Here is a 25,127-nt window from a genome sequence, read left to right as displayed (position 1 = left end):
CCGCGCCTCCCCGCGCCCCGCGCCGGCCCCGCGCGGGGCCGGGGCTCGGCGGCGGCCGCGGGGGGCGGGGAGCCGGCGGCACCCAGCAGCCATTTCGCTCCTCCGCGAGTCACATGAAGGCGGCGGCGGCGGCGTGTGAGGGCGAGAGGCGGCTCCATTGTGCGTCCGAACCCCCTCCCCGCCGTCCCTCGCCGCCCCCCGCACCCCCGGCCCATCGCACACCCCCGCGGGTCCCGGGCCGGGCGCCGCGGCCACTGGCGGGCGGAGAGTCGGGCCCGGCACCTCCCGCCGCCTGCCCCGACAAAGGGCCCGGGGAGCGGGCCCGGGGCTGCCCCGCCGCCCGCGCCGGGGGGAAATAGCGCTCCAAGAAGTGTTCTGGGAAGAAAAAAACCCCCACAAAACATGTTAAAAATACCCCCGTAAAGCTCCCGAGAGTTTATTTTCTTTTTCTGTCGCTGCCTGTTTGTTTATTTATTTTACCTCTCAAGTTCCCGAGGTTTGCGCGTAAAAGCGCAGCAAAGCCGAGCGCGATCGTCTCCCACCGGCGCTCCGGGAGAGAGCGCGAAACTGCTCCTGGAACCTTCCTTAAATCGTGTGATGAAAGGTTATACCCCGACTGAATAAGTCCTTTTTGTTAGGCCTTCAGCGTGTTTTGGCCTTTTCCCGCTTTTGTCTCTTTTTTTTTTCGGCTTTTGTTAGAAAAACCCTCACGAGGTGTTGAGACAATACAGCGAAGCGGTCGCTGCCGTGTTCTGCACGGTCGGTGCGGGGACCTGGGATGGGATAAAGAGCAGTGCCAGTGTGACTCAAGAGTGGATCTCTCTTCCAGCAAGTTGTGACTGTTCGGTAGTTCTTGTACGTGTGTACCTTAAAATACTTTCTTTAAACACACGGAATCCACGGGGAAATCCCTTGGGTTAGTGTTGATCTGCATCACTCAGCTGGTTTGTACCTGGTGAAGTCAGGGGACACCTCTGTTGCAATCCTCAGCTCACGCTTTGTTTGCGTTAAAAGAAGAGGGTGAAATACAGAATTGAACGTGTTCGTAATTGGGGTGAAATGGATTGTTTAAGCTTTAAATGGCCTTGAGCACGGGAATGGGCCCGTTGGCGAGATCCGGACAAAGAATTGGGACGTGTGTCCAATAACGCCGGGCACGAGATGTGGATTTCAAAGAATTCAGCCATTGTGTGGGGAGCCGGAGCAGCCCGAGTGCTTTCAGGAACTCTCTTTTACTCGGGTGGTGTTTTAAGTGCAGTTTGCTGACGGCTGGACCAGCTTTGGAGGGTCAGAACAATGTCCAGCGGTGTGACAGGACTTTTGTTCCAGCAGGAGCGTGGTTGGGTGTGTGGGACTGTTTTGTCTGTAGGTATTTCATTCATGAGCACAGCACGCTCCCTTTGAATCCTAGTTTGCAGAATTCAGAGGGCAATACAGACAGCAGCTTGGTCATTCAACAAAATACCTCGTTTATTTATTTTTTCTTGGCAAGGGCTCTCTGCCATCATGTCAGTTGCTATGGCTCTCTCTGTAAAACAGAAATCTTATGGTATAAATAGATTTTTCTACACATTAACCCTCATGAGAGACAACTTGCTTTAAAGGGTTCCCGTGTGGAATCATGCAATGTTTCTGTTGATTATTGTCAGAAGTATTGATATGGCTTTTTGCATGTGCACCCCACAAGTATTTACATAAACCAATTTCCTTGTTTTTAAGGGAATCATAATTTGAAGGTGAATTCCATGATTCTCCTTCTACACCTGCAGTCAAGTACAGTGGGAAATTAGCAAGAGAGATTCTGTGTTTTGTGGTTTCAGTGCTTTGAGAAGACTTGGCTTGTTAAATTGAACTTTCCACACTGGCAATTCCTGCATCTTCAGAAGAGCCACATCGGCAATTTCCAAGTGTGCAGTTTCATTTGCATAATAGAAGCAATTTGTTGCCATCCACAGCTCTTCTGTGGAAATGCAGCCACTGAAAATTAAAATACCTTGCACCCAACATTTCCTAGGACAGAGTTTTGTGAGACTTGCGTGTTCGGAGTGCTGCGTGCCGGGGATGAGCGGGGAGGCAGGCGGGGCTGTGAACTCATCCGAGCAGACAGGGCCTTTCTCCAGAGCTTTATCCACCTGGGAAGGTGTGCAGCACCTTGCTGTGTGGTATTACTGAATCCTTGTGCTGCCACATCTGTGAACGTGCCTGCTGGGAAGCAGCTTCCACCAGGACAGACTTCGTTCCTTAGGAAATTAGTGTTCTTGGACAGCAAGCCCTTGGATGCAGATCCCTTCTTTTCATGTCCGTCTGCAGCACGTGGCACTTCTGGTTATTAGTGGAACTTAGTAGTAAACAGTGAAGTTGTTACGTTTTTATCTTGAGATTACTGTAACCTTATCTCCTTTGTTTAAACCACTCTCGTGAATGAGCATCTGTTTGGGAAAACACAGAGCACGTGGCTTAGGGAATTTGTGGTTACGTTGTATTCGTGTGGCAGAAAAGTTAAATTTCCACAGTAAGAGAATAGTTTGGAGTTTTTTAACAGTTTTTGCAATTTTTCTTCAAGTCTGTCTTAAAAAATCCTGAGATTAATTTGTCTCACTGGATTGTGAAAGGTACAGGGTTGGCTTTTGTCTTAAAGGTTGATGGGTACTTGTAAATTCTAAGTAGGCTCTCAAGATGAGAGGGGCAAAAACTATTGTGCCCTCAACCAGCAATAGAAAAATACTGGAAACACTCTTGGGTTTTATCCAAGTCGGATTTATCAAATGCAGGAAAATACAGACATTTACTGAAAGACAAGTAACGGGCAGGAGGCATAAGTGGTAGGATGTCTTGGGAGGCAGTGAAATAATTTTCATGGGTATGGAGCACTGCTGGACTTTCGGACAACTGTGCAAACGTGAGGATTGAGGTCTGGAATACCTGGTGGGAATGAGGAAAGCTCACTGCCTTGTCTTTGAATTCTTTGCAGAATCCTTTGACATTTCTCTGACCCATCAAAGCCCTAATCTGAGGGTAGTGGTAGCACCTTAGGAAGAAGAGGTGAACCTGGACAACTGATGAAAGAAAGTACTTGGAGAAAGTTGAGGAGAAAAGTCCCCACTGGCTGTGTAACCTGGTGCCAATGGTTGGGATCGCTGGCTGTGGCTACTTAGAATTTCTGGGCAATGCTGCTGTAGCTTTTCTGTTCACTGGCTCCATTCAGACTCACTGAAATGTTTTTGTGTGATATGTAATGCTCAGAGATTGAGCTTTTGGAGGTTTTGCTGCTCATGCTTCCTTAAAATAGGCTTTTGGTCTGAACAGGAGTTATGACATAGAACTTCTTAACATGATGTCTTTGGAAAAAGGCTGTTTGCTACTCCTGGATCACCACCCTGCTTCAGCCTGGCTGTGTTGGCTCTTTTAGGTTTCCTGCTAAGATTTTAGTTCAAGTAGTGGCAGTTGAAGTAAGAATACCCAGTGTATGTGCAGAAATGTACTGAAGTTTTGTAGTGGCCCAAACACCCTGTTACGATGCTTGAATTATGATACTTTTTTTTCTGTCTTTGATTATTTCTCTCTGAGCCAGGATGTGCTCTCTGACTTTAGTGGAAGCTGAGGTTAAAGGTAGAGTTTTGGCATGTGTAAATGGTTCTCTCCACTGTTAGAAAGGTGCTCCTGGCCACGTGGAACCAAGCAGGGCTTGCTTTAAAACGTGCTGGCCTGTGTGTGGTACAGGGGGCTCTCAAAATGTGCCGTGTTTAGGGAAACTCAGAGGGAAGGTGTCTGTAACCACCTGTCCTTGTCCAGTCATGCTGCATGGCTTTTTATTGTGTTTGCAGCCTGGTCAGTATAAACACCACGTGTGTCTGGGGCTCCTTCACATTAGTCACTAGACAGACATCCCCACAGCAGTGGGCGTGCTCGGGAAGGCAAAGCTGCGCCTCAGAAAGTCAGTTGTTGTGCATCTCACAGCACTTTTTGTGTATAATAATGGCATTTTCTTTCCCATTCCCCTCTCTCCTTTGCTTGATCCCACAGGGAGGTCATAATTCTGTGATTTTCACCAAACTCTGTTGCAATGCAAGTGAGTGTGATGTGATAAATTCAGCATTATGACGTCACTTCGTGACCATCAGCAGAAGATGGGGTATGTGGGAGCAAATCCGTGTGTAAACGCAGATCACTGATGGATGAGAGCCACAGGAAAAGGCCAAACGAGTGGGAAAGCCTTTCCTTGAGTGATATATTGGCAGTAAAGGCTTTCTGTGTCTGTGCCATCAAATGTTTCTGGCACTCACTGCTGCTGCAGAAGCTGCCTTGACACTTTCTGTATAAGTGTAACATACACTGTTGTCTTTGCTCACCCATATATTACTTTTATACGTGGAATCTGATACTCATCTGTGGAGCTCTAGTGTTATTAAACAAAATATAAATATATTTAAGAGTCCTGAGCTCTTTAGAGTGGGGAATTGAGTATATAATGATGTAAGTTCTGGGATATTAGTATGCCTCAGGCATAAGCACTGAAGTGTTGATACTAGTGCTTACCCTATGTACCCTTGGCTGTCCTTTAAATGCTGTGCAGATACAGTTCAGAATTTAAAAATGCTTTAACACAATTTCAGATAGATGTAAGGGTTTGTTTATGTTGCATTGGTTAGTTTCTGAATTTACTGTGACTAAAATATTGAAAACACTTTTCGGTGTGGAAAATTAAAAGAAAAAAGTATTTTTGTGGATATTTGAAGTTTGCCACTTTCTGTTGTTACTCCTGATTCATTCATGGAGGAACAGGAGAGGTATTAAAACAGGCCAAATTATTATTTTTTTGTAAAGCTGCGGAGTTTATCAGCTGGACATGGACAAGTAAAGTTGATCATTGCCACATTTTTAGCCTGATAAACTGTCAGGTTGATGGATTTCCATTAGGCACCTTTTCCAGTCCACCAGTCAATATAGAGACCAACCTATATGGAATAGCAGAGGGTAGTGTGATAACATATTTTACCTAGTGATCACTTAGCAAAGGTGGAATAGGTGGTGGGGTGGAATTCTGCTCAGGATCTCGGGATGGGTGGGTGCAACAGACAGGAAAATGGGGAGAAACTACTTCAGGTCTCACAAGAGGCTGGGCACAGGAGCTCAGGAATTCCTCATTCCCACTCCAGTGCTGGGTCAGGGAGGGTGTTGTGTGGTTTGTGCAGCATTTCCCAAACTTCCTGCCATGGGGCAGCATCAGTAAATTGTCAGTTCTCAGGGAATGAGAAGGAAAGCCCCTGACCAGCAGGTTGGGATGGTGTCTTTGCATGAAAGACTAAAAAGAGTCGTCAGAGTAGAACTGGGTGTGGGGTTTTTGTTTGCTTGTTTGGATTTTGGGTTTCGTTGTGAAATGCAAAGGCAGTAAGTATTACGCATAATATCCTAAGCTTAATTTGCAATAAACATCTTTAATCTTGAAGTTATTTTACCCTGTTGATCTCAAGTGTCTCAAAGTCATTGCGTTTCTTTGTTAACAAATTTGTGTTTGTGCTGCAAATGCTTTTATTACATTTTAGAGGAGGTTGTCTTCTTTTTTTCCTACTGATACTTTCATGGTCTTAAACCTCCAATACTGTAAATGCTCACACGTGTAAAATATTTGCATAATAGCAGTGTGATGTGGGGTTTTCTTTTCAGCTGTGAGTGTTTGCAGGACTGGGATGTTGGTGTACTTCCATCACAAAATATCCTTCTTCCCATTGTTGTCTGAATTACTGTGTATTGAATTCAGTTAAAAAATCCCTGTAGCTGAGGGTTATCGAAACTTAAAGTGGTACTTAAGAAGCTCAAAAGAATTAAGATGTCAGGGCTAACTTTAATACTAGAAGGAAAAAGTTACTAATATAGGTTTCCTCCTGTGTTCTACAGTCTGTCCAGTGAAGATGCTGTGTGAGGCTGCTTTGAGATGCTAACAGGTATCTTGAACTTTTGGTTTTCCAGTGCAGCATCTCTAAGTAATATTTTGCTGTAGGAAAAGACTAAAATCTTGATTTTTTAAAAGCATTTATTCACCTCTCCCCCCACCCAAAACAAAACCCCAGCTGGTTTTATTTCCATAATTTCAAAGGTTTTCCTAAGTAGAGATAAACCTAGTTTGTCTTGTATCCTTAAAAAAACCCCAAATTATGTCATGATCATCACTTCACAATTAAGTATGTTCTCATTATTGACATGCCCTCATCTCCACTGTCATTTTTATCACATGTAGAGCTCCAAATTAGAGTGAAATTGGAGTTTGACATACTTTAGCCACCTAGTGTACCCAAATGGTTGTATCCAAACACAATGAGGGGAAATTGTACTCCAGGAAGAGCAGTGGGAAAGAAATAAATCTCAAATAGTTTTGGACTTAAGTTAAAATCTCCTTACAGACAGATCCAAAATGTATCAAATAGTCATATATAGTTTAGGGGTTTTTTTTGATTAAACAGGAAAATGTCTCTTCTAAAGGGAAGATAAAAGATTGGCTTTAGTAGCTAAAACAAATAGGAGGATGTTTGTGGCTGCTTTTGATTCTGGAGGTCCTTTTTAAAAATGAAGCTATCACAAATAAATATATATATATTTGGAGTCACACCCAGCTTCTCCCATCCTGCAAAAAACATTTTTAAATCTTTTTAACCTATAACTGGATCCCAAATCTATTATTTAAATGTGTTTTTTGGAAAAAAATAATGCTTCAGATCTCACGCCAAATTAATTTCAGATGTTCCTGAATCTTTAATGGAATCGCTCTTTGTTGTTAACTTCTAATCGATCCATTTGCAGAGCTGCTTTACAAACCCAGCAACCAGCAGTGGGAATCTGTGACCTGAAAGCTGATCACAGGCACGGGATGAAATTTCTCTGGCATTGTGGACCTTCTTTTAATACCCTGCTGGAGAGGGCTCAGGGAATTCATCCCTCACCCAGGCGCTGAGCGTCCCTTTGCTCTCCGCTGTGCCCCCCTGAGGTGGTGCCGCCCTCCAGCCACATTTCCTTCACAATTTGTCAGTGTCACCATTCACGGCTGGCAGGGCCTGCACAGTGCTCCAGGTTATGCTTTTCCCTCTCTGGTAGCCTCAGCCTTGCTTTTCCAGAGGGCTGGGCTCTCCAGAGTCTGGATTCTGCATCACGGCACACGTTTCTTCCAAAGAGGCTGTTGGTCCTACGGCTGGAATTGCAGAGCTGTCTGTCAGGGGTGTGGAGTGAATGTTAAATTGCCAGCAGCAAATTTCTGCCCCAAAATAAACCTCAGATGGTCAAAATGCATCTAGATTTCTGATGCCATTAAACAGCTTCATGACAATCAAAACGCACTGGTCTGTCTAAACCCTCTTCTGCTCTCTAGAAACCGAAGTGAAAATTGTAGGCATTAAATCTGCATTTTCAATTGCTGTTCTTCTTAACTGTACCTTTAATCCAGATCTTATTACTGCTACTGCAGTTACTCACCCAGTCAGGTAACAGCCCTGAGAAATCTGGAGGGTAGCAGTGCTCTAACAACTTTGTGAAACGCAAAGAACAATTTGCACAATGCAGTGCTAAAGACGATGTAATAGAGATCATCCTACTTAATAGCCTGTTTAAATCCTTGACAACTTACAATAGGAGATCACTCTCTTCTGAATTCGAAGTTTAACTTCTCCTGCATTGTAATTTTCTAGGGAGAAGAAGTGGGTGACAGTTGGCGACACATCCCTAAGGATTTACAAATGGGTCCCAGTAACAGAGCCCAAGGTCGATGATGTAAGTATATCCTGCAGTCTCTGCTTTTTCCTTGTGTTTAGGGAAAATCCAAAGAAATAATATTCTTGATCTTCTCGGAGCCTTAAGCTAAGGCTGGTGTGGGTCTTGCACGCTCCAGGGAGATGTTGATCTCTACAGAAAGTGATGTTGATGGGTCAGTGGGTGAGTCTTCCTGGAGTCAACTGGGATCAGTTCTCAGATAACTGTGAAATATTCAGCTTGAAACTGATTTTTTAAACCTTTCTCTAACGTAACAACTGGGAAGTGGGGAGGGAAAGTTCAGACATTGACCATTTTCCCTCCTTCTGCCTGATGTTTTAGAGGAAAGTAGCTGGTTTGGAACTGGGCAGAGTATTCTCTGTTTTGCTCAAAAATAGGTGCAAAACACTGATGTGAGGGTAGGAAAACCCTGTGGAACTGAGATAGCTTGTATTAAGATGTCCAGCCCAAGTAATACAGCACAAACACTTCTATTGCAATGTGTGTTTTCTCTTCATGAATGTTCTGTGTATGCATCATGTTTGTGTTCTTAGTGTGCACTGTTCATGTGGTGTTAAAATTGCTGTAAAAATCAAAGTGGGTGGGACTTACAAATTGATTTTCAAAACACTGCTTTTTTAAAAGTTGAAATATTGTAATAGAAAACTAATCCACAATATCATAGTAAAATAATGATACAACAGAATATATATGCTAAGTTTGGTACTCCTTCCTTGGGCTTCACGTGCTTTTACTTTGTTTCTTTTCTGTGCCTTTGGTTGTCCCACATATATCAATGACTGTCAAAGTTGTGGGAAAGCTCTTGGGTTCTTCCAGTGCTTGAGCAGCATCTCTGTGAAGTAACCCCTTAGGAACTGGGAAACCTTCTTTACAGAAATCTCTTCATTGTTTCTAGTTGTCAAATGTTTGGTCTTGATATATTTATTTATAATACATGGGAGGGGGGGAGGTGTGCTATCTGCGTGAGAGAGAGTGCAAGATTTAGGATATTTAGGTTCATGGCTTCTGAAAATCATTTCCTGCAGTGAAGGTGTTCCTGCAGGATGGGTGCTGTGGGACTTGGAAATAGAATTTCTAAGTGAGCTTCTGGATGAATTTTCAAGGTCACTGGTACCTGAAGTCAGATTCCCTGTTATGAAGAATGGGTTTATATAATGGTCTCTGTGCAGAGTTTAATTGTGTTTTCTGAGCCATCATCTGTAGGTTGAGGCCCCAGATTTGCTGAAATTGGGACACTTGTTCAAGACCAGTTACTTTGGTGTCCTACAGTCACACTCTTTTCATGCTGCAGTTGTTGCAGCATTGATGTCACAAGGTTTCTGTCTTCTTGCTCTGGAAGTTCTCACAAATAAAACAAGTGCATGTATTTTACAAATAAATACCAAGCAGGAGTAATTTTGGCTATTTAATTTTGTTGCAGACATTCCTTTATATCCAATTTCATCCACTGTGAAGGAGCAGACAGTGACTTTGCTTTTCACTAGAGTAGGAAGATGGGACCTTTCCTGTTTCAAATGGAAGTTGTCTTTGATTTTAGTGAACAGAGATTAGATTTCTTCCCCCCTCATGTACTGTTCCTAAGACACTTTGACATTTCTCTGAACTACAATTAGCTGGGCTCTTTTCCTCCTATTGGGTCTGGAAGGCTGTTCTAGAGCCTCACCACTTTGATGGTTAAACCTTTGTAAAACACTTTGCAGTTTAAATTGCTTGCTGTCATTTTCAGTATTTCTTTTGTGGCAAAAGTGTCTTTATTGCCTTTAAAAAAATAACCAAACCAAACCTGAGAGATATTATGACCCCTCTGAACTTTCATTTTGCAAAGGTAAAGAAGTCCATGTACTCTCACCTCTGTTTCGTATATTAGGGAGTAAAATCTGGCTTCTCTGAAGAAAAAATACAGTTTAGAAATAACTTAAATAATACGTTTAAAATAAAGACAAAAGTCTTTCCCAGATATCACTTGTTGAATTTCTTCTGCAGTCTTAGACAATATTTGATTGTGTTTTAGTTCCTTCCCCTGTTGGAAGACGCTCTCTGTCCAAAAGGATGGGTTGAGAGTGTTCTTCCTGGAGTCAGGCTTCCCATTGTGTCCTCAGCAGGCAGCAGGATCCTCCAAAAGCAGTGCAGCTGCTCTTTCTCCTGGGAGACTGATTACGTCACCTCCTAATTGGAAATGCTGCATCCCTCGGCAGGCGCAGAGTTCCCACGTGATGGATCCACGGGCTCTTCCTTTGTTTTAGTGCTTGTGGGCTGTGCTGGGGGTCAGTCCTGAGCAGGTTGGGACCCGGTGCTCACGCAGGGCTGTCGTGCTTGTGCTCTTTGTTTTAGGCCAGTCTGATTTTTCTTAATCCATCTTTTAGTTAGAATGAAGAAACAGCATTGGTTGTAGGGAAGGAGGAGGTCTCTGCAGTGTTGGTCTTTGAGAAGGAGGTGAAAAGCTGTCTCTTGAGCCTAAAATTCATGATCTTTGTCATTCCTGTGGTGCACAGTGTCTTGGTGTGCTCTTGAAGCTTCCTGATAGGAAAGGGACAATGTACTGGGTTAGGTGGTGGTGTGTTGATACACACAAACCACACAGAGCAGAACTGGGAGCTCAGAAATAGGGTGTTTTGGTGGATCTCAGCCCTGCCTCTGATCAGCAATATTATTCCCTGTTCCTGGTGTAGCAGAGATTTCTTTGACCTTGCTTCTGTAGCTCTTAGGGCTGAGTACAGAGTTGGCAGCAGCACCTGCCAAGTTCTCAGAGTCTGTAGCAGCAAACCCTTTAATCACTGTGCCTCAGATTCTTGTGTGGAGAACTAGGAGGGTTTCTGAGAACTTCTGTGCTTTTTACAGAAATGGTGCAGTTTGAAGATGAAGAACAGAATCACAAAATTGTTCAGGTTGGAAAAGAGCTTTAAGATCATGTTTAGTGCTGTTATTAGAATTTCCCATAAATCCTAGTGTTCTGTGTCAAGAAGAATGCAAATGGGAAAACAGTCCTGCAGTTATTGGGACTAATGCATTATTGATAATGGCAGTTATTATCACACTGGCTTTATTTCTCACTTGAAATTAAGAGGTGCTTATGGAAGTAATGAGTGATGAGGGTTTTGTACTGCAACACGGATTTCTCTTTGTGGTGGTGGTATCTCATTTGTGTGTGATGCCTTTTGTTTTTCAGAAAAATAAGAATAAGAAAAAGGGCAAAGATGAAAAATGTGGCTCTGAAGTGACCACTCCAGAGAACAGCTCCTCCCCAGGGATGATGGACATGCACGGTGAGTGGGAGAAGGGCAGCCCCAATTCCCCTCCTGCCCTGCTCTGAAGGTATAAACCAACAACATCAGATCCAGCCTTGCTGCAATGTATGGACAGTGGGATGGAGTCAAAGTAAAAACAGCATCAGATGCTTATTTGGTACCTTGGGCTTCTCTTCTGTGGATGTACTAACAGTTGTTCAAACAACATTTTTATTTGGGCTATGAGTGTGGGGGGGAAAAATTGTTAGTGGAGCTAAACAGAAAATTAGAAATATCTACTTTTCAATATCTACACTGAGGTGAAGTAGTAACTCTGTCAACTTTGGTGCTTGAAGAACCAAAAAATCCCCAAAGCCTCAGTGGTACCTCCTACAATTTGTGCAGGTTTTGTACTTATTAACTCTGTAACTGATTAAGGTCAAAAGAATTCTGCAAGAGCCAAGGAGGCAAGCTGTGGATCTGTGTTGTCTTTCTTCTCCTTCAGCCTGATGAAATTAAGTGCTTAAGGAAATACTTTTTAGCTTGCCAGTCAGGCACTATTAGGTCAACTTTTTTTTTTTTTTTTTTTTTTTTAAGTGTGACTGTTGAGTGTTAACCTGGTGTTTATTATAGAGGAGTTTGCACAGCTCAGCTCTGTTTCAAGTTTTTACCTTCTGGCTGTTTGGATAACAATTATGGCTGAGAAAGCAGCACTATTTGAGCTGATAAGAGGGGATCACTCTTTAGTGGGTTGTAAATTTTTCATTTCAGTTTTATTTGCATTTCTATTGCCTCCTGGTTGGTTTTTGCAGTGTTCACAGCAAGTATGGTCTTGCAATTAAAGGATTGAGCAGGACTTTCACAGATCTACATTAATTTTTCATCTGTTTCAAACTTTTTGGCTTTTTGCCTTGGTCAGTTCATTTAATTTTTTTAAGTCTTGTTGCTCCCATCCACAAGGTGAATATACTACTTGCTTTTTTATCATATATAATTTGTTTTTAAGCCAGACTGTACAATTCCATGATAAACTTAATCTGATCTCTGACTACAGAGACAATATCTGTGCTGCAGAAACTTACTGTGATCCAAGTCTTTGAGGGCTTGGGAATTTCCTGGACAATTATCACTTTGAAACTATTGATATTGGGACTGGATGTTACATTTTATCTTGATGGGGGTTTTTTGAGGGGTTTTGGGCTGGTTTTTTTTTGACCTTCAGGACACATTTCAGAAAACATCTGCTCATCTGAACAATGGGTGGGTATTGTTTTTGGGTATCTGTAAATCTGAAGCGTGAACACTTGATTAGCCCTTAGTGAGACTGTCACTTCAGTTGATCTGGTTTATTCATACTGCAAAATTCTGGGTTCTTTTGGATGAGAGCTGAGTAAAACGCTCTTGGTTTTGATGTATAAAATTAGTTCAAACCTGGTTTTTGAAGTTTTCTGATTTTTAGTAACTGCTAGAAAACTCTTTAGGCTGGTGTGGAAAAAAGTTAGATGTAGGGTTAGTCTGAATGCTTGGACTTGATCCCAAATGAGCTGAATTATATCATGTGTTACCAGGGAATAACACAGGAAAAATATGGAGGAATTAAGGTTTGCTTTGTGTCTTGTCACATTAAACTTCCTTGTTTTTCACTCTTTTGTTAACAGATGACAATAGCAACCAGAGTTCAATAGCTGATGCTTCTCCAATAAAACAAGAAAACAGTAGTAATTCAAGTCCAGCACCAGAGCAGAACTTGGCAACACAAGCAGACGGCACTGAAGTCAAGTCTGACGAAACTCAGGCAGAGGCAAAGGAGCAGCCTGGCTCAGAAGGTAAGCTGGGAAGGCCACCTTCAAAACCAAACAAAAAAATGTTATCCTTTAGTGTGTCATTTATTTGCTTATCCACTTTAAGAACTGAAAAAAATAACATTTTGAAAGAGATGGTTGCTGAGTTCTCAGCATTTATGTGAAAATGGGCCACAGTCTCTCTGACTTCCTGATGATCCTTCATACAACTGGAAAGGTCACACTGACATTCAGGGTCTTTTCAGAGAGAAACAAAATACTTGGTTTATTGTTGTCATAATCTCAGCCTTGAAAGAAGAAATAATTTATAAATGAAAGAATTCTTCATCTTTGAAATGGCAGCTACCATGTAATCACACAAACCCTGGAGGTTATTACTTTGTGTAGGTCTGTGAGTGTTTGTTATCTAGTAAGAAAGTGAAATAGAGGTGAGATAATTTGAAATTATTTTTTAGAATTGTCTAAACTATAATGTAAGCTTTCTTTTCTCTTAACCCTGCTAATTAGTTATTCAGAAGAGAGCTCTGAATTCTGTCCTAATTTTCTAAAAGCATTACAAGATTGTACTGCTGTTGTGCACAGATTAAAAATACATGTGGGTTAAGAGATTGTTCTGAACCTCACTCTTTAAATGGTATTTTGGGTAATTGAAAAGTGCTCTGTGTTTATATTCATGGAAAGATAACTTCCTTCGTCCTATTATAACAGATAAAAGATGTCCTTAACACCATTCTAATGATTTGGTTGCAGAATTCTTCCCATAGCAAAGCAATTAAATTATACCCTCCTGATTTAGTTCTTCACTCAGTAGATCCAATGACCAATTTAAATTTAGAGCCTTTATCTCGGTAACGCCAGGGGTGAAGTATGTTAAATATTGTCATTGTTAACTGGGGTTAAAATTCGACAACAGAACTGTCACCAAATGGAAATCAATCAGAGCACCATTTCCTTCAAAGAAAATCTCAGCTTGCATATTTGGCCACGTTCAATGGTAAGGGTTCACTCCCAGGAGTAACACTGTCTGAACCTGGTGACGTGAAGTCGTTACAAAGCTCCTCTGGCTAAATTTAGGTTCAGGGAAAATCACACCCAGTCCTCTGGATTAGCTCCAGAGTCAGTTACTGTAAAATGAAAGGGAGATATAATGGCAAAAAATACCTGTTGTTAATGTGGGGTTTTTTTCTATTGGTTATGTGCTGTGTTATACAGTTTAGTAAACATTTATCTACCAAAGGGATCAATCAGAGCCCTGGAATTGTGACATTATTCAACTGGACAGGGTTAAGGACCTTGCACCTCTGTCTCATGTTGCTCCACTGAACTCAGGGAGGTTCTTTTAAGCCAGGGGACAGTTTGGGTGGGCAGAAATGAGGAGGGCTTCTTAAACCAAACAGGTGCACTGAAAACAGTTTGCTGTGTGAACAAGTCACTGCAGGCATTGGGACTTGACTGTTTGAAATAGGGGTCCCCTTGCCCAAAGGTCAGCAGCAGCAGCCTGAGTGTGTTGTCAGGAGCACCTGGAAGAGAACAGCGGCCACGAGGAGTCTGTGGTAGGGAGATGGGCACGTGGTAGAGCTCCTCAGCTCAGTGTCTGCTGAGACAGGCACTGCAAAAATTCAAATTGAAATTCCTTTTGACCCTTGAGACTTGTTTCTCTATCAGCATGGAGATGCTTTTCTGGTGAGACATGGACAGGAAGAGGATTCTGACTGAGTTTGCTGAGTGTGATCTTTGAGATGCTCATCATGGGCATCGCTTTATCTTGAACTCAGAAATGCTTGTGATGCTTTTTATACAGTGTGTCACAAAAATATCCATTACTCACTGGTTATGTCATCTTTGTTAACCAAAGCTCTCCAGAATTGTTTTGATCTTCCATTGCTCTTCATCTGGAATAAATTCAAGTTTCTTGGGTCAGGGATCTATGGAGGGATCGCTTCATAAAACTTCACACACACTTCTGAGAATTTAAGTCACAAAGGATTTTTAAATGAGGGGAAGGAAAGAATGGGGTCCTTAAACTGTTCCTGAAGTGGATACTGGAGGAACTATAACTGACCTTTTACAATCAGAGGGGTTTAGGTGGTGAAGTTTTTTGTTTGGTTTGAGTTTTTTTGTTGATTCTCTGCTTCTGGACACACTTTGTTAAACTTCCAGGGATCTTTAACCTGCGAAGACATTTAAAGTGCCCCTGGCCTCTCTTTTGAGTGAATGGATGCTTTAGCTTTGAGTCTTCTGTAAATCATGTTTTGAGAGAGAGAAGGGTTTAAAAAAACAACTAAAGAAAACCAAAAAACCCCAAAACAAAACCCAACAACAAAAAATCCCAATGAAAATTGAAAGCAGGAACAGGCTGGGAGACTTCTCCACAGCTGTGCACCAATATTAAAAATTCTACAACCTTAATGGTTAAACTAGTTAGCTGAATTTCTAAATTCTATCTTAAAAGTAGTATCAAGCAAAAAAGTGAATTTTAAATATATGGCTGAATTTTGATTCAGGTAATTTTATTCTCTCCCTAGCCACATGGTTTTAGACCCATTAGTTATCACAGTTCAGCCCTTTTTGTAGCAGCCTTTTCCTTCTGCTTTGGAGGAGGTTTGTTTGCAGTCAGTTTGTGTTGAGACTCGTTTGCTGCTGGCCCTGACACGGCTGGGTGAGGGTGTGTGGGAGCCTGGCTCCCTCTAGGGTCTGATCCCAGGGTTCTGCTGCCAGTACTGGGAAGGAGAAGCTCTGCCAGCAGCCAGGTTGTGATCCTGCACTTGGAGCTTCATTCCTGATATTCACAGTTATGTATGTCATCATTAACCATTACACGTGGGTGAAATGCATGTGCTTGGGATGCTGCTGATGGGAAGACATCCTAAAAGCTCCTGCTGAATGCTTTCATTTGTTTGCTTAAAATTGTTTCTTGAAATTTCAGATACCTCTGATGAACAGAATTCACAGTCTTCAATGGAAAATTCCATGAATAGTTCAGAGAAAGCAGAAATTCAGTCCTCTGGAGAAAATGATATAATTACAGAGGCATCTAAAAACTCTCAGGTAACTTAAAATGCAGAAGCCCAATTACTTGGATTTTGGAAAAGAGTATTTTTTCTAAAAAAAAAGAAAAGTAAGGAGGCCAGTTGTATATTTAGAATAATTTCCAAAGGTGACTGGCTACTTGAATTTCACATAATTGGAACAGTAAGACCAGATTGGTCTGTTTGACTTTTTGGTCATTAAAGACCAGTCTGTGTTTTGTAATGAAATAAAATTTTACATTAATAAATTGCTTGGACCAAACCTACTGAGCAGGCCCCTTTGAGGACCATTCAGAGGTAAAATGCCTTCTATAAAGGTAAATGCATAGGCAGTTAGGAAAGTTAATTTTTATAGATTCAGTGGATGAGATGTTTGGATATTTATTCGCTGATACACTGAAAAATTCTGGGTAAGTGGGAGAAAGAAACGATCCTTTCAGGTGTGCCCTTCTCAGGGCAGGACAACTCCAGATCCTCAGGGAGCACTGCTCTATCCATTGGTTTTCCTGTGGGTCAGTGGTTTGCTCCAGTGCACACCTGGCACTTCCCCAACCTGCCTGTTGTGTCCTATAGAGGTTGCTCTGGCTACAGCAGGAGAAAATCCCTGTGTGTTTGGTGCAGGGGTGACCCTGCTGTTCCTTGGAATATTCACTGTGCTTTTTAGCCCGGAACTAGAATTTTGCCTTTTGTAGACGACAACAAGTGTAAAGATGTCAAGGTAAGATGTAAGTAGAGGAGTGATTTCAGGAAGCAGATGCACTTGGGAATGTTGTTCTGGCATCCAGGGATGCTTTGGCTGTCACACGTGACATTTTCGTGCTGTTTGTTTGATGTTTATGGTGCCTCAACTTCAGTGCAATGATAACGTGGCTGTTTTTCTTTTCCCCCTCATTAAGGACTCTGAAGGAGTGCCACCTTCTAAAAAGATGAAAGTAGAGGCTTCCCAACAAAATGTTGAAGAGATTTAGACTATAGATTTTTCTGGTCAGATTTTATGTAAGGTACATCAGTGGGCTTAATTATAGAACAACCTTACTTAAGCATCTTCTCTTGGATGAGGACAGAACTCCTAACTTTTCAAGTTACCAAGCAAAAATCCAAGAAAGCCTAACAAAGGTTTAACTTCTCAGACACTGAAAACTTTTTCCTGTGAAACAAACATTGAGAACTTTTAAGTTACTGTCTCTGAAATGGTTGGAGTAAACAACTCAGGAGGGGTCTACGCACTGTTTCTAAAGTCAAAATTACAATTATGTTGCTGCTGTATTTTTTTTTCATTTCTCTATTTAACATTGTAAGATATTTAAGGATGGTACAGGTCAGGTATTAGCTTTCATGTGAAGTTCATTGTTCTGGCGTGATGTCTGCTTTTGTTTTGTGCCTTGTGTTCTGAAAACAGTGCTAACTTTTAAAAGTTGTTTTGCAACTGTCTCCTTTGCAAAGTGGCCTATGTTTGTATAATGCCATGTAGTAAGGCTTTTTTTTTTCTTTTTCTTTTTTTTTTTTTGGTTGTTTGTTTGGGGTTTTTTGTTTCGTTTTTAAGTTTTAAATCCCTGGTGCTTAAATTTTTAAACAACTATAGATCAGGAAGCCATTTTCACTCTTGGAGTCCAAGGAGAAAAAGGAGCTTGATGTTTTATTTTAGCAGCTATAGTGGAGATCTTTTATTGAATGCATGGCATTCGCAACTGTAAATTTGGTCTTCTAAATACTTAACTTCATCAGAAGTTAACATGATCTGTTTACCATTTATAGTCCAGATCTGAATATATACTATAACACAGGCACTTAAAATACTTACGTATTAGGTCCAGATCTCTGTACTGGGTACAACTTTACAGAAAAGTTCCACTATGTACATAAATAGGATCAAAGGGATTGATGCACAGTCAGTTTATTTTCAATTGGTCTTTTTTGATATCATGTTTTCACTGAACTGGATTTCATTGTACTGTTTCATTATCGGATGTTTACTTCTGTGTTCCAGGAAAATACTGTATTGGGGGTTTCCTTTTCTCTTTCAGCAAGTCTTGTAAATAAGCCTTGTTGTCTCCATAGTCCCCACATCAGTTAGAAATGTTCCTTCTCTCCCCACTAAAGTGTGCTTATGCTAAATTTGATGGAAAGGCACGAGGTAGGTGCAACTCCCTTCCAATTCGTGGCGAGCAGAACCATCTGCATCAGGTCACAAGGGTCTGGTCTTCCAGTGGGCTTTGTACTTCCAGGGAATAAACCCCCGGTGTCGGTGGAACCGCTCGTTTCCCACTTCCATGCACACACACACCTCCATCCATATGTACATACTGCTGGATCAGGCCCTGACTCTGTCCTCACTTGGTGTGGGAGATGGAACTTGTAATTTAAACTACGATCTCACAGCTCTGGAAATGGTTGCGTGTAGTTTGTAAGCTGAAAACTGTAAATACTTTTTTAGGTGAAAAGGAGAAATTGCTTCCAGTTGATACATTTTCATAATTAGCTCTTCATGAAGCTTGTTTAGGTTGGGATTCTCCAATAGTGAAAATGGCTTGCACTTAGACTACTGCATTACATTTGCAATTACCACTTTATTAGGAAAAGCAATGAGGAATTGGGGGGAGGGAACAGAGGGAGGGAGGAGCGGGGAGCCAATACTGACCTTCCGTAAGATGCTTGTAGGACTGAACTCCACGTAACCTATGACACTCAGTTTCGGAACTTTTCCTTTATGTTGAAATAAAACTTTTTTGGATTTTAACTGAATAAAATCGGATTGCAAATCATTCATGAAAACAGCGTGCTCCCTAATAAGCTTTTGGGATTTCTGGTCTGATCATGAAGTCCGTTAACATCCTGAAAATAAGGAAATGAGGAGCCAAAAACTGAATTTGCACAATATATGCAATGAAACGGTAGAATTCTCTCTTGAATTGTGTGTATGCCTAAAATGTGGATAACTGGTCCATGATGATTGATTTGTATGTATATTACATTCAGATTTAAGTGATATTTTGTGAGAAGTTCTATTGATATATTAAATGGGCAAATCTAGAAAGATTCAAACTTTTAAAATATTTTTTGATTTACTAACTTTTTGTTGTTTTTAATGCTAAAACAAAACAAATCTGATGCCACCTTTGACAACTAGTCGTGTTTACTAATCCCTCTCTTCAGGTGCATCGCAGCAAGTTTTTAATTTCCATTTTGTAGACGTTTCCAAGGGAGTAAATAGACTTTTCATTTAGGAACTAATTCCTGTACTTTAGGAAGAAATAAAATATATAAATAGCACTAAAAATACCTCAAATTTTTCATTAGATAGAAGCATTTATTGGCATTATTGACATCAACAGGTTTAATTATAAACTTCCTTTTCTCTCCTGTGGCTTCTGCTCAGAACTGTTCATTGTTCTGTGGCTTACAAGACAAGGCATCATAACCATCTTCCCTAGAGGCTTTATTTCTGAGGTAGGAATCCTTTATTTACAGCTTACACAGAATACATTCAGATCTTTTATTTTAACCAGAGATTCTAGTGACAACAGACAACTGAACAAGCAGATAGATTTGGGTTCCTTAGACCTGTTATTGTCAGTCTCTAAGGGAAGAGACTTTGACATTATCTGGTATGAAGAAATCCAAAATAGTGTATAAGACTGTTATTAGTCTTTTTTTGAAGTGCCTGATAACATTTATGGGCCAACGGATGTGATTAAACACATTTTAATGCCAGAAAGTACAGATGGGACCAAACCAGAATATGGAATTCAAATCCACCTGAGGTTTGAAACGAGATCTAAATCCAGCTGGTTTTGGCTTGGACCTATCTCTACCCGAAACTTGTTTTATGAACTCACTGTAAAAGGGTTTATTGAAAGCATTGAGAGGTGGAGCAGGAGGAGAGATGTAATTTTCTTCAAGATGACTGAAAGTTCTCATACAGCTGATGTTTTAGAAATAGTGCAAATATCAAGAAGTGCTTCCTTGCTACAATGCTGAATGTTGGAGCTTCAGTTACAGATAAATAAATAAAAAACTAAAAAAGAAAAAAAAAAAAAAAGGAAAAAAAATAAAGAAACTAGAAGCAAGCAAGTAACTTAGCTGAGTTTGTGGAACACGTGGGAAGGCCTTCCGGATAAGCGATTTACTCAGCCAAACATTTTATAGCAGAACTATTCCTTGGAATTTTTATGCTTGGGAAAGTAGTTGTTAAAACATTCCAAAAAGTGCTGGCACTTACAAAACAACAAAAAAAAAAATAAATCAACAAGGCAGTATAAAATATCGGTTTTGGGTGGCTATCTTCATACATAAACATTGTCATGTTTTGGAATGTTCTTTATATCTAAGGGCCTGTTAGAAGGTGTAAAGAATTTTGTTTTCTTCAATACCTAATCGTTTTCCATCTTATGATTTGTGTGTGTGTGTGTTGTACAGCAGTATAATTTTTCACTTATTTATTCCATCGGTAGTTATGGTTTGTACAATGTACAATGGTTTCATTTCAAAAAAATAAAATAAAAAATCACAACACGAATGCTGTGTGAATAATTTTTTTATCAAGAAACTTAGCCTCAGTTTGTTTTGGTTTGTTTGGTTTTTTTTTTAATTTACAATAAATTTCTGTTTCTATAAATGGCATTTTTAAATGTTCATTTGTGGTGCTGTCTTGTTTGGTAATGTGTAAAATGATTCACCTTTGAGCAGTCCAAAGGTGTCTTGATAGTGTGGTGGGGCAGGTGGTAGTTGTAAGAACAACAAACAGAATAGATATGGCCGGTGTAATTACAGCAACCTACAGAATAATGTGGTAATTTAAGGTAATTTAAGTACCAGATTCCTCATTTGGTACTCGCTTAATGTGTTGCAGTAACTTAAATTGGAGGGAGGAGGGAGGGCAGAGTGTGGAAATGTGCTTCAGTTTGGAAACAAGCTCGAGTCCGATGCTTGCAAGGGTAAAACTCCTGAGGAGTTTTGGAAAGATTCTTTACATTCAAGGTGGATATAAAGTGTCCAGCTTATTTTTAGTGTTCTATGTGCTCTGTCCCAAAGTGGCCTGTGGTTCCACAGGCAGCTGGACTGCCCTGCTGGCTCACTGCTCCCAGAGGGGCGAGCCCAGCCTGCCTGCTCCCAGTTGGGTTTGTTCCCTCCCCTGCATTTGCTGGGGTGCTCATAACATCCCCATTAACCCCTACAGTTCACTAATCTGGGAAGGAATCTGCAGTGTAGTTGGTTTTTTTCCTTCTCCAGATCAGTGAATTGAACCAACAGACATATATAAAGGAGTTACATACAGGGTGGAACTGGAGAGAGAGAATACAGGTTGCAGCAAGGATGTAACTCAAGATGGGTCCCGGAAGGAAAGGTCTCTGAACAGGTAAGGCTTGTGCCAGGGAAGGGCGAAGGAGCAACAGGAGCCTGGAGCAGGGCACACACAGGTTGTCCCTGTGGTTTTCCTGGGAGCACGGAGCCGGTGGCAGGGCTGGACTCGCAGAGCCTGCCCAGAGCCTGCAGCCAGCCCTGTCTGAGGCTGGGAGGAAGCTTCCCTGAGCTCTTTCCCTCATCAGTATGGGAATGCTTATCTTCCTGTCTGTAGATTTAGGAGGATAATCTCTCACCACTAAGTAGTGTGGAATACACTGTGGGTATGTCTTTGAACAGCTTGAATGTCTCTGCTCACTGTGTATTGCAATGCAGTGCTAAGTCCTCCTCCTGTGCTGAAAGCCTTGTTCAAGGAATTGATGTTCCTTGTTCAAGGAACATCATCAGAAGACAGAGGCCTGTGTTTCACCTCTCACTGGGGATTGATGAAAAGAAACAGTAAGAAAAAACATACTCCAAAGATGTTGCTGGGGCCTCTGTTTCTGCTGCTGTTTCCGTGTGCTTCCTGGAATTCCTTACTGTGGAGGAGGAGTGGAGAACAGGCAGGCTTGACCTGTTACTGATCAGCTAAATGCTGACCTTAAGGTAAACCAAGAGGTCTGTCTCCAAAATAACTGGATTTATTTTAAGGGATGCCCCTATCCTTGCACCTGACTAGAGGAGAAAACCTTGAACTTTATCAAATGTTAGTTGTACCTTAAGGCTGCTGCCTGTGCTTTATGTGATGGTTGGTACTGCTACTCTTCCTAGAAAATTGCATTGTTACCTACATTTATTTTGACAAGTTACCCCTCTTTTCCTATGGGATGAAGCCTGTGTGGCTTGCTTAGAATTAAGTGAGGTAAATGTATAGGCTGTTGTCATAGAAGTGTTATACAGTGCTGTTAGTGGGGTGTCATGATTTTTTTAGTTCAGGTTTAGTTCTTGACCTACATGGAAGACTTAAAATAGGTATTGTAAAATTGTGAATGTTGTTTTGAAATGTTTGATTTTTTTGTTTTTACTTAAAATATTCTCAGTCAGAATGCCTTGCTGGGAGATAACATTTTTTTTCTATTTTTTTAAGCAAATGTTAATATAAGGTAGCAATAACCAGCTTTGAAGCTAAATATGACTGGCCTTCAGAATTTGAATCGTATGTGATGCTAAGTAAGAACTGCATGCTGGTTTTGGTTTTTAAAGATCTCTAAGACAGCCCTCACATGATGTGGCCATGCCTTCCTGCTGCTTTCCTGTGTGGGGGAGTGTTTGACCTACCACTCCTCCCCTAAACACAGTGATCAGCCTTGATTTCATGCCAATGGGGAATGCTGGATCATTACATGGGCGTAATTGGGATACTGCAGGAATGCTCTTCTTTACATGCCCAAGACTTGCTCTCAATCTCTTGAGTTTCCCTTGATCTTATTTCTGGTTTTACGAAGCAGAGAATGTAGCATGTGGCAATTGAGTGTGTGTAGGTTTTTTCCCTCCCGAGCCTGTTTTTTCATTTTAAGTATGAGGTCCTAGAACTGAAATAATATTCACAACTTAGTATCAATGCTTTGGAGTATGGCATGTAGGATAGCTCTCCTGGTGATGGAGGTTTGCTCTACAGGGCACACTCAAGGCCTCTTCTCTTGACTTTGTGTACACATAGGTACACGTATGAGGTTTGTGCTGTAGGATGCTGCTCTCCCCTCACCAGCCCTATTGCTGTGCTTTCATGTTGACCTACAGGATCCATTGTTTCCTTTATGCTTTTAAGAAGGATGAAATCTGATCTTTCCTTCCCCTGGAACAATTGTGGTTCCTTCACAGGCGCCACCGAGCAGGTACCGTGGGGTGTGAGCTACGAGCCTGGCAGAAGAAGCTCCGTGTCCTGCCCTCTGTCTGACTCCAGCAGTGCTTGCTGCAGGTCCCAGCTTCTTCTCCAGGTGCCCTGGCTTCTTGCAGACAGCTTCTGAAAAATAATAAGCAATTTAGTGTATTAAAGACAGTTTAAATTAGGTACTTCTAGCACAATTGCTATTTCGTCAATATTCTTCAGCCAGTTCTGGGCTATTCTCTACATTTCCATGTTACTCACAGTCCCTTAAGTTTAGGAATGTTTTACAGAATCACAGAATTGTTAGGGATGGAAGGGACCTCTGGAGATCATGCAGTCCAACCCCCCTGCCAAGGAAGGGTCACCTGGAGCAGGTGACACAGGGACGTGTCCAGGTCGGTTTGGAATGTCTGTAGAGAGGGAGACTCCACACCCTCCCTGGGCAGCTGTTCCAGGGCTGTTCCACCTCTATGGAAAGAAGTTCTTCCTCATGTTGAAGTGAAACTTCTTGTGTTTGAGTTTATGGGGATTTTTTTTAAACTCCTTGACCTGCCAGATGAAGTGCCCTGCTGGCTCATTTATACCAGTTATGCTCAGCAGGAGCGGGGTTAGGGTCGGGGTTAAATTAATTAGGGCTTAATTAAACCAAGCATTAACTGCCGTCTCCCAGCAAGGCGTTCTGACTGCGGCTATCCCAAGCACAAAAGAAAAATTAAAACATTTCAAAACAGCAACAGCAGCGGGGACAGCGCAGCAGCACCGATACCTTCTGCTTTTTTTGGTGATCCCGGTGGAACCTCGGGGGGGGTGGGAGGTCCCTTGTGGGCTTCGGGGTGGGTGACGATGACCGGGGTGTGTGACGGTGACCGGGGTGGGTGAGGATGAGCCGGGTGGGTGAACAGACCTGGGTGGGCCGTGCCTCCCCCTGAGGCCGCGTCGCCTCAGGCGGTGCCGGTGCCGCGGGGGTGGCGGGGGCTGAGGGGAAGGGCGACGGCGGGGCCGCTCCGTCTCCTTTAAGCGCGGCGGGGGCCGGGCCGGGGCGGAGCGGGGCGGTGGCGGCGCAGAGCGGGCGGCGGGCTCGGCTGGGCGGCAGCGGGGCCATGGCCGCCGACGTGTTCATGCGGCCGGCGCGGCTCCTCGGGGCGGCGGGGCCGCTGTCCCCCCGCACCGAGCCCGACGAGGACTCGTCGGACACGGACGACGGCGGGGCCTCGCCGGGCGGGGGGCGGCGGTGCGGGCCGCGCCGGGGGCAGCCCCCGGGCCCGCAGATCATCCACTCGGGGCACTTCATGGTCTCGTCGCCGCACAGCGAACACCCGCCCAAGAAGGGCTACGACTTCGACACGGTCAACGAGCAGACCTGCCAGACCTACCAGTTCGGGGCGGCCCGCGGCGGCGGCGGCGCCGGCGGCCGTCTGAGCATCGACGCGTCCCTCACGAAGCTGTTCGAGTGCATGTCCCTGGCCTACAGGTACCGCCCGGAGCGGGGCACGGCCGCGGGAAAGCCCCGGCGGGGCCGGGCGGGGGCACCGCGTCGGGGGCCCGAGGCCGCCGTGAGGGGCGGGGGCGCGGCCCGGGCGTCGCCCCTCGTTGGGGACCCCCCGAACGGACCCGAGCCGAGCCACGCGCGGGGTTTCGGGGCCGCTTTTGTGTTCAGTGAACTTGGGGGTCCCCGCGGGTTCTTTCCTTAGGCCTGAGGCCCGTGGATTAGAGGGGAGCGAGGGGCTGTCACTGCGTCCCCCCGGGATGAGGGATCAGGGATGGGGAGTGAGGGGTCCCGGCTCCTGGTGCCGCCGGGAACCCTCAGCATCCCACGGCCAGGCTGGGAGCGAGTGGGAGCCTCTGGTGCTGAACAGTCCCTGGAGAAACCCTTAAAGGGCAGAGTCAACCCTCGTGCCCCGCTCCGTGTGAAACCCGGCCAATTTTCCTTTTTTTCCCCTCCCCAGATTTTATTTTTATAACAAATTCAAGCCAACGGGCTCTGTCGCTGTTTCCTTTGTTCCTGTGGTGGTTGCAGCTGGCAGCAGCACTTCCTGGATTTATCTGCACCTTTTGCTCTGACTTCAGTTGTGCTTTTCATCTCTTCTATAAGGCGTTATATTCACATTTATCCCCTTTGTCTGTCATCCAAAATGGAGGCAGAGCTGTG

The 25,127-nt window shown here is 43.1% G+C and overlaps 2 protein-coding genes and 2 long non-coding RNA genes across 5 annotated transcripts in view; 3 read left to right on the top strand and 1 right to left on the bottom strand.

The window, feature by feature from the left end:
* The first annotated feature begins 2,739 nt into the window (after positions 1-2,739).
* BCL7A (BCL7A, BAF complex component) lies at positions 2,740-19,848 on the top strand. 2 transcript variants are annotated; one of them, XM_027689791.1, is made up of 6 exons: positions 2,740-3,118; positions 7,674-7,755; positions 10,922-11,018; positions 12,638-12,805; positions 15,708-15,829; positions 16,707-19,848. In XM_027689791.1, the coding sequence occupies exons 1-6, from the start codon at positions 3,060-3,062 to the stop codon at positions 16,776-16,778; spliced, it is 600 nt and encodes a 199-aa protein (XP_027545592.1). In that variant the 5' UTR covers positions 2,740-3,059; the 3' UTR covers positions 16,779-19,848. The 2 variants fall into 2 exon arrangements, with proteins under 2 accessions (XP_027545592.1, XP_027545593.1); XM_027689792.1 differs by lacking the exon at positions 2,740-3,118 and adding an exon at positions 4,083-4,132.
* LOC113970649 lies at positions 4,165-7,428 on the top strand. Its single transcript, XR_003535246.1, has 3 exons — positions 4,165-4,203; positions 5,896-5,942; positions 6,796-7,428. It is a non-coding gene; the product is annotated as an uncharacterized LOC113970649 (long non-coding RNA).
* On the bottom strand, positions 19,097-24,522 carry LOC113970648. The gene is made up of 2 exons (XR_003535245.1): positions 24,352-24,522; positions 19,097-23,113 (listed from the first exon to the last, which is right to left on the bottom strand). It is a non-coding gene; the product is annotated as an uncharacterized LOC113970648 (long non-coding RNA).
* The window catches only part of MLXIP (MLX interacting protein), a 46,154-nt gene continuing 45,105 nt past the window's right edge, over positions 24,079-25,127 (top strand). Inside the window, exon 1 of the mRNA XM_027689790.1 lies at positions 24,079-24,449. Within this exon, the coding sequence (XP_027545591.1) occupies positions 24,079-24,449 (371 nt within the window). The remainder of the gene's footprint in view (positions 24,450-25,127) is intronic.

This window comes from Neopelma chrysocephalum, unplaced genomic scaffold (genome assembly GCF_003984885.1).
Source record: "Neopelma chrysocephalum unplaced genomic scaffold, ASM398488v2 Primary Assembly neopelma1_77, whole genome shotgun sequence".
Taxonomy (NCBI): Eukaryota; Metazoa; Chordata; class Aves; order Passeriformes; family Pipridae; genus Neopelma; species Neopelma chrysocephalum.
This window is presented reverse-complemented; position numbering and strand designations above follow the sequence as displayed.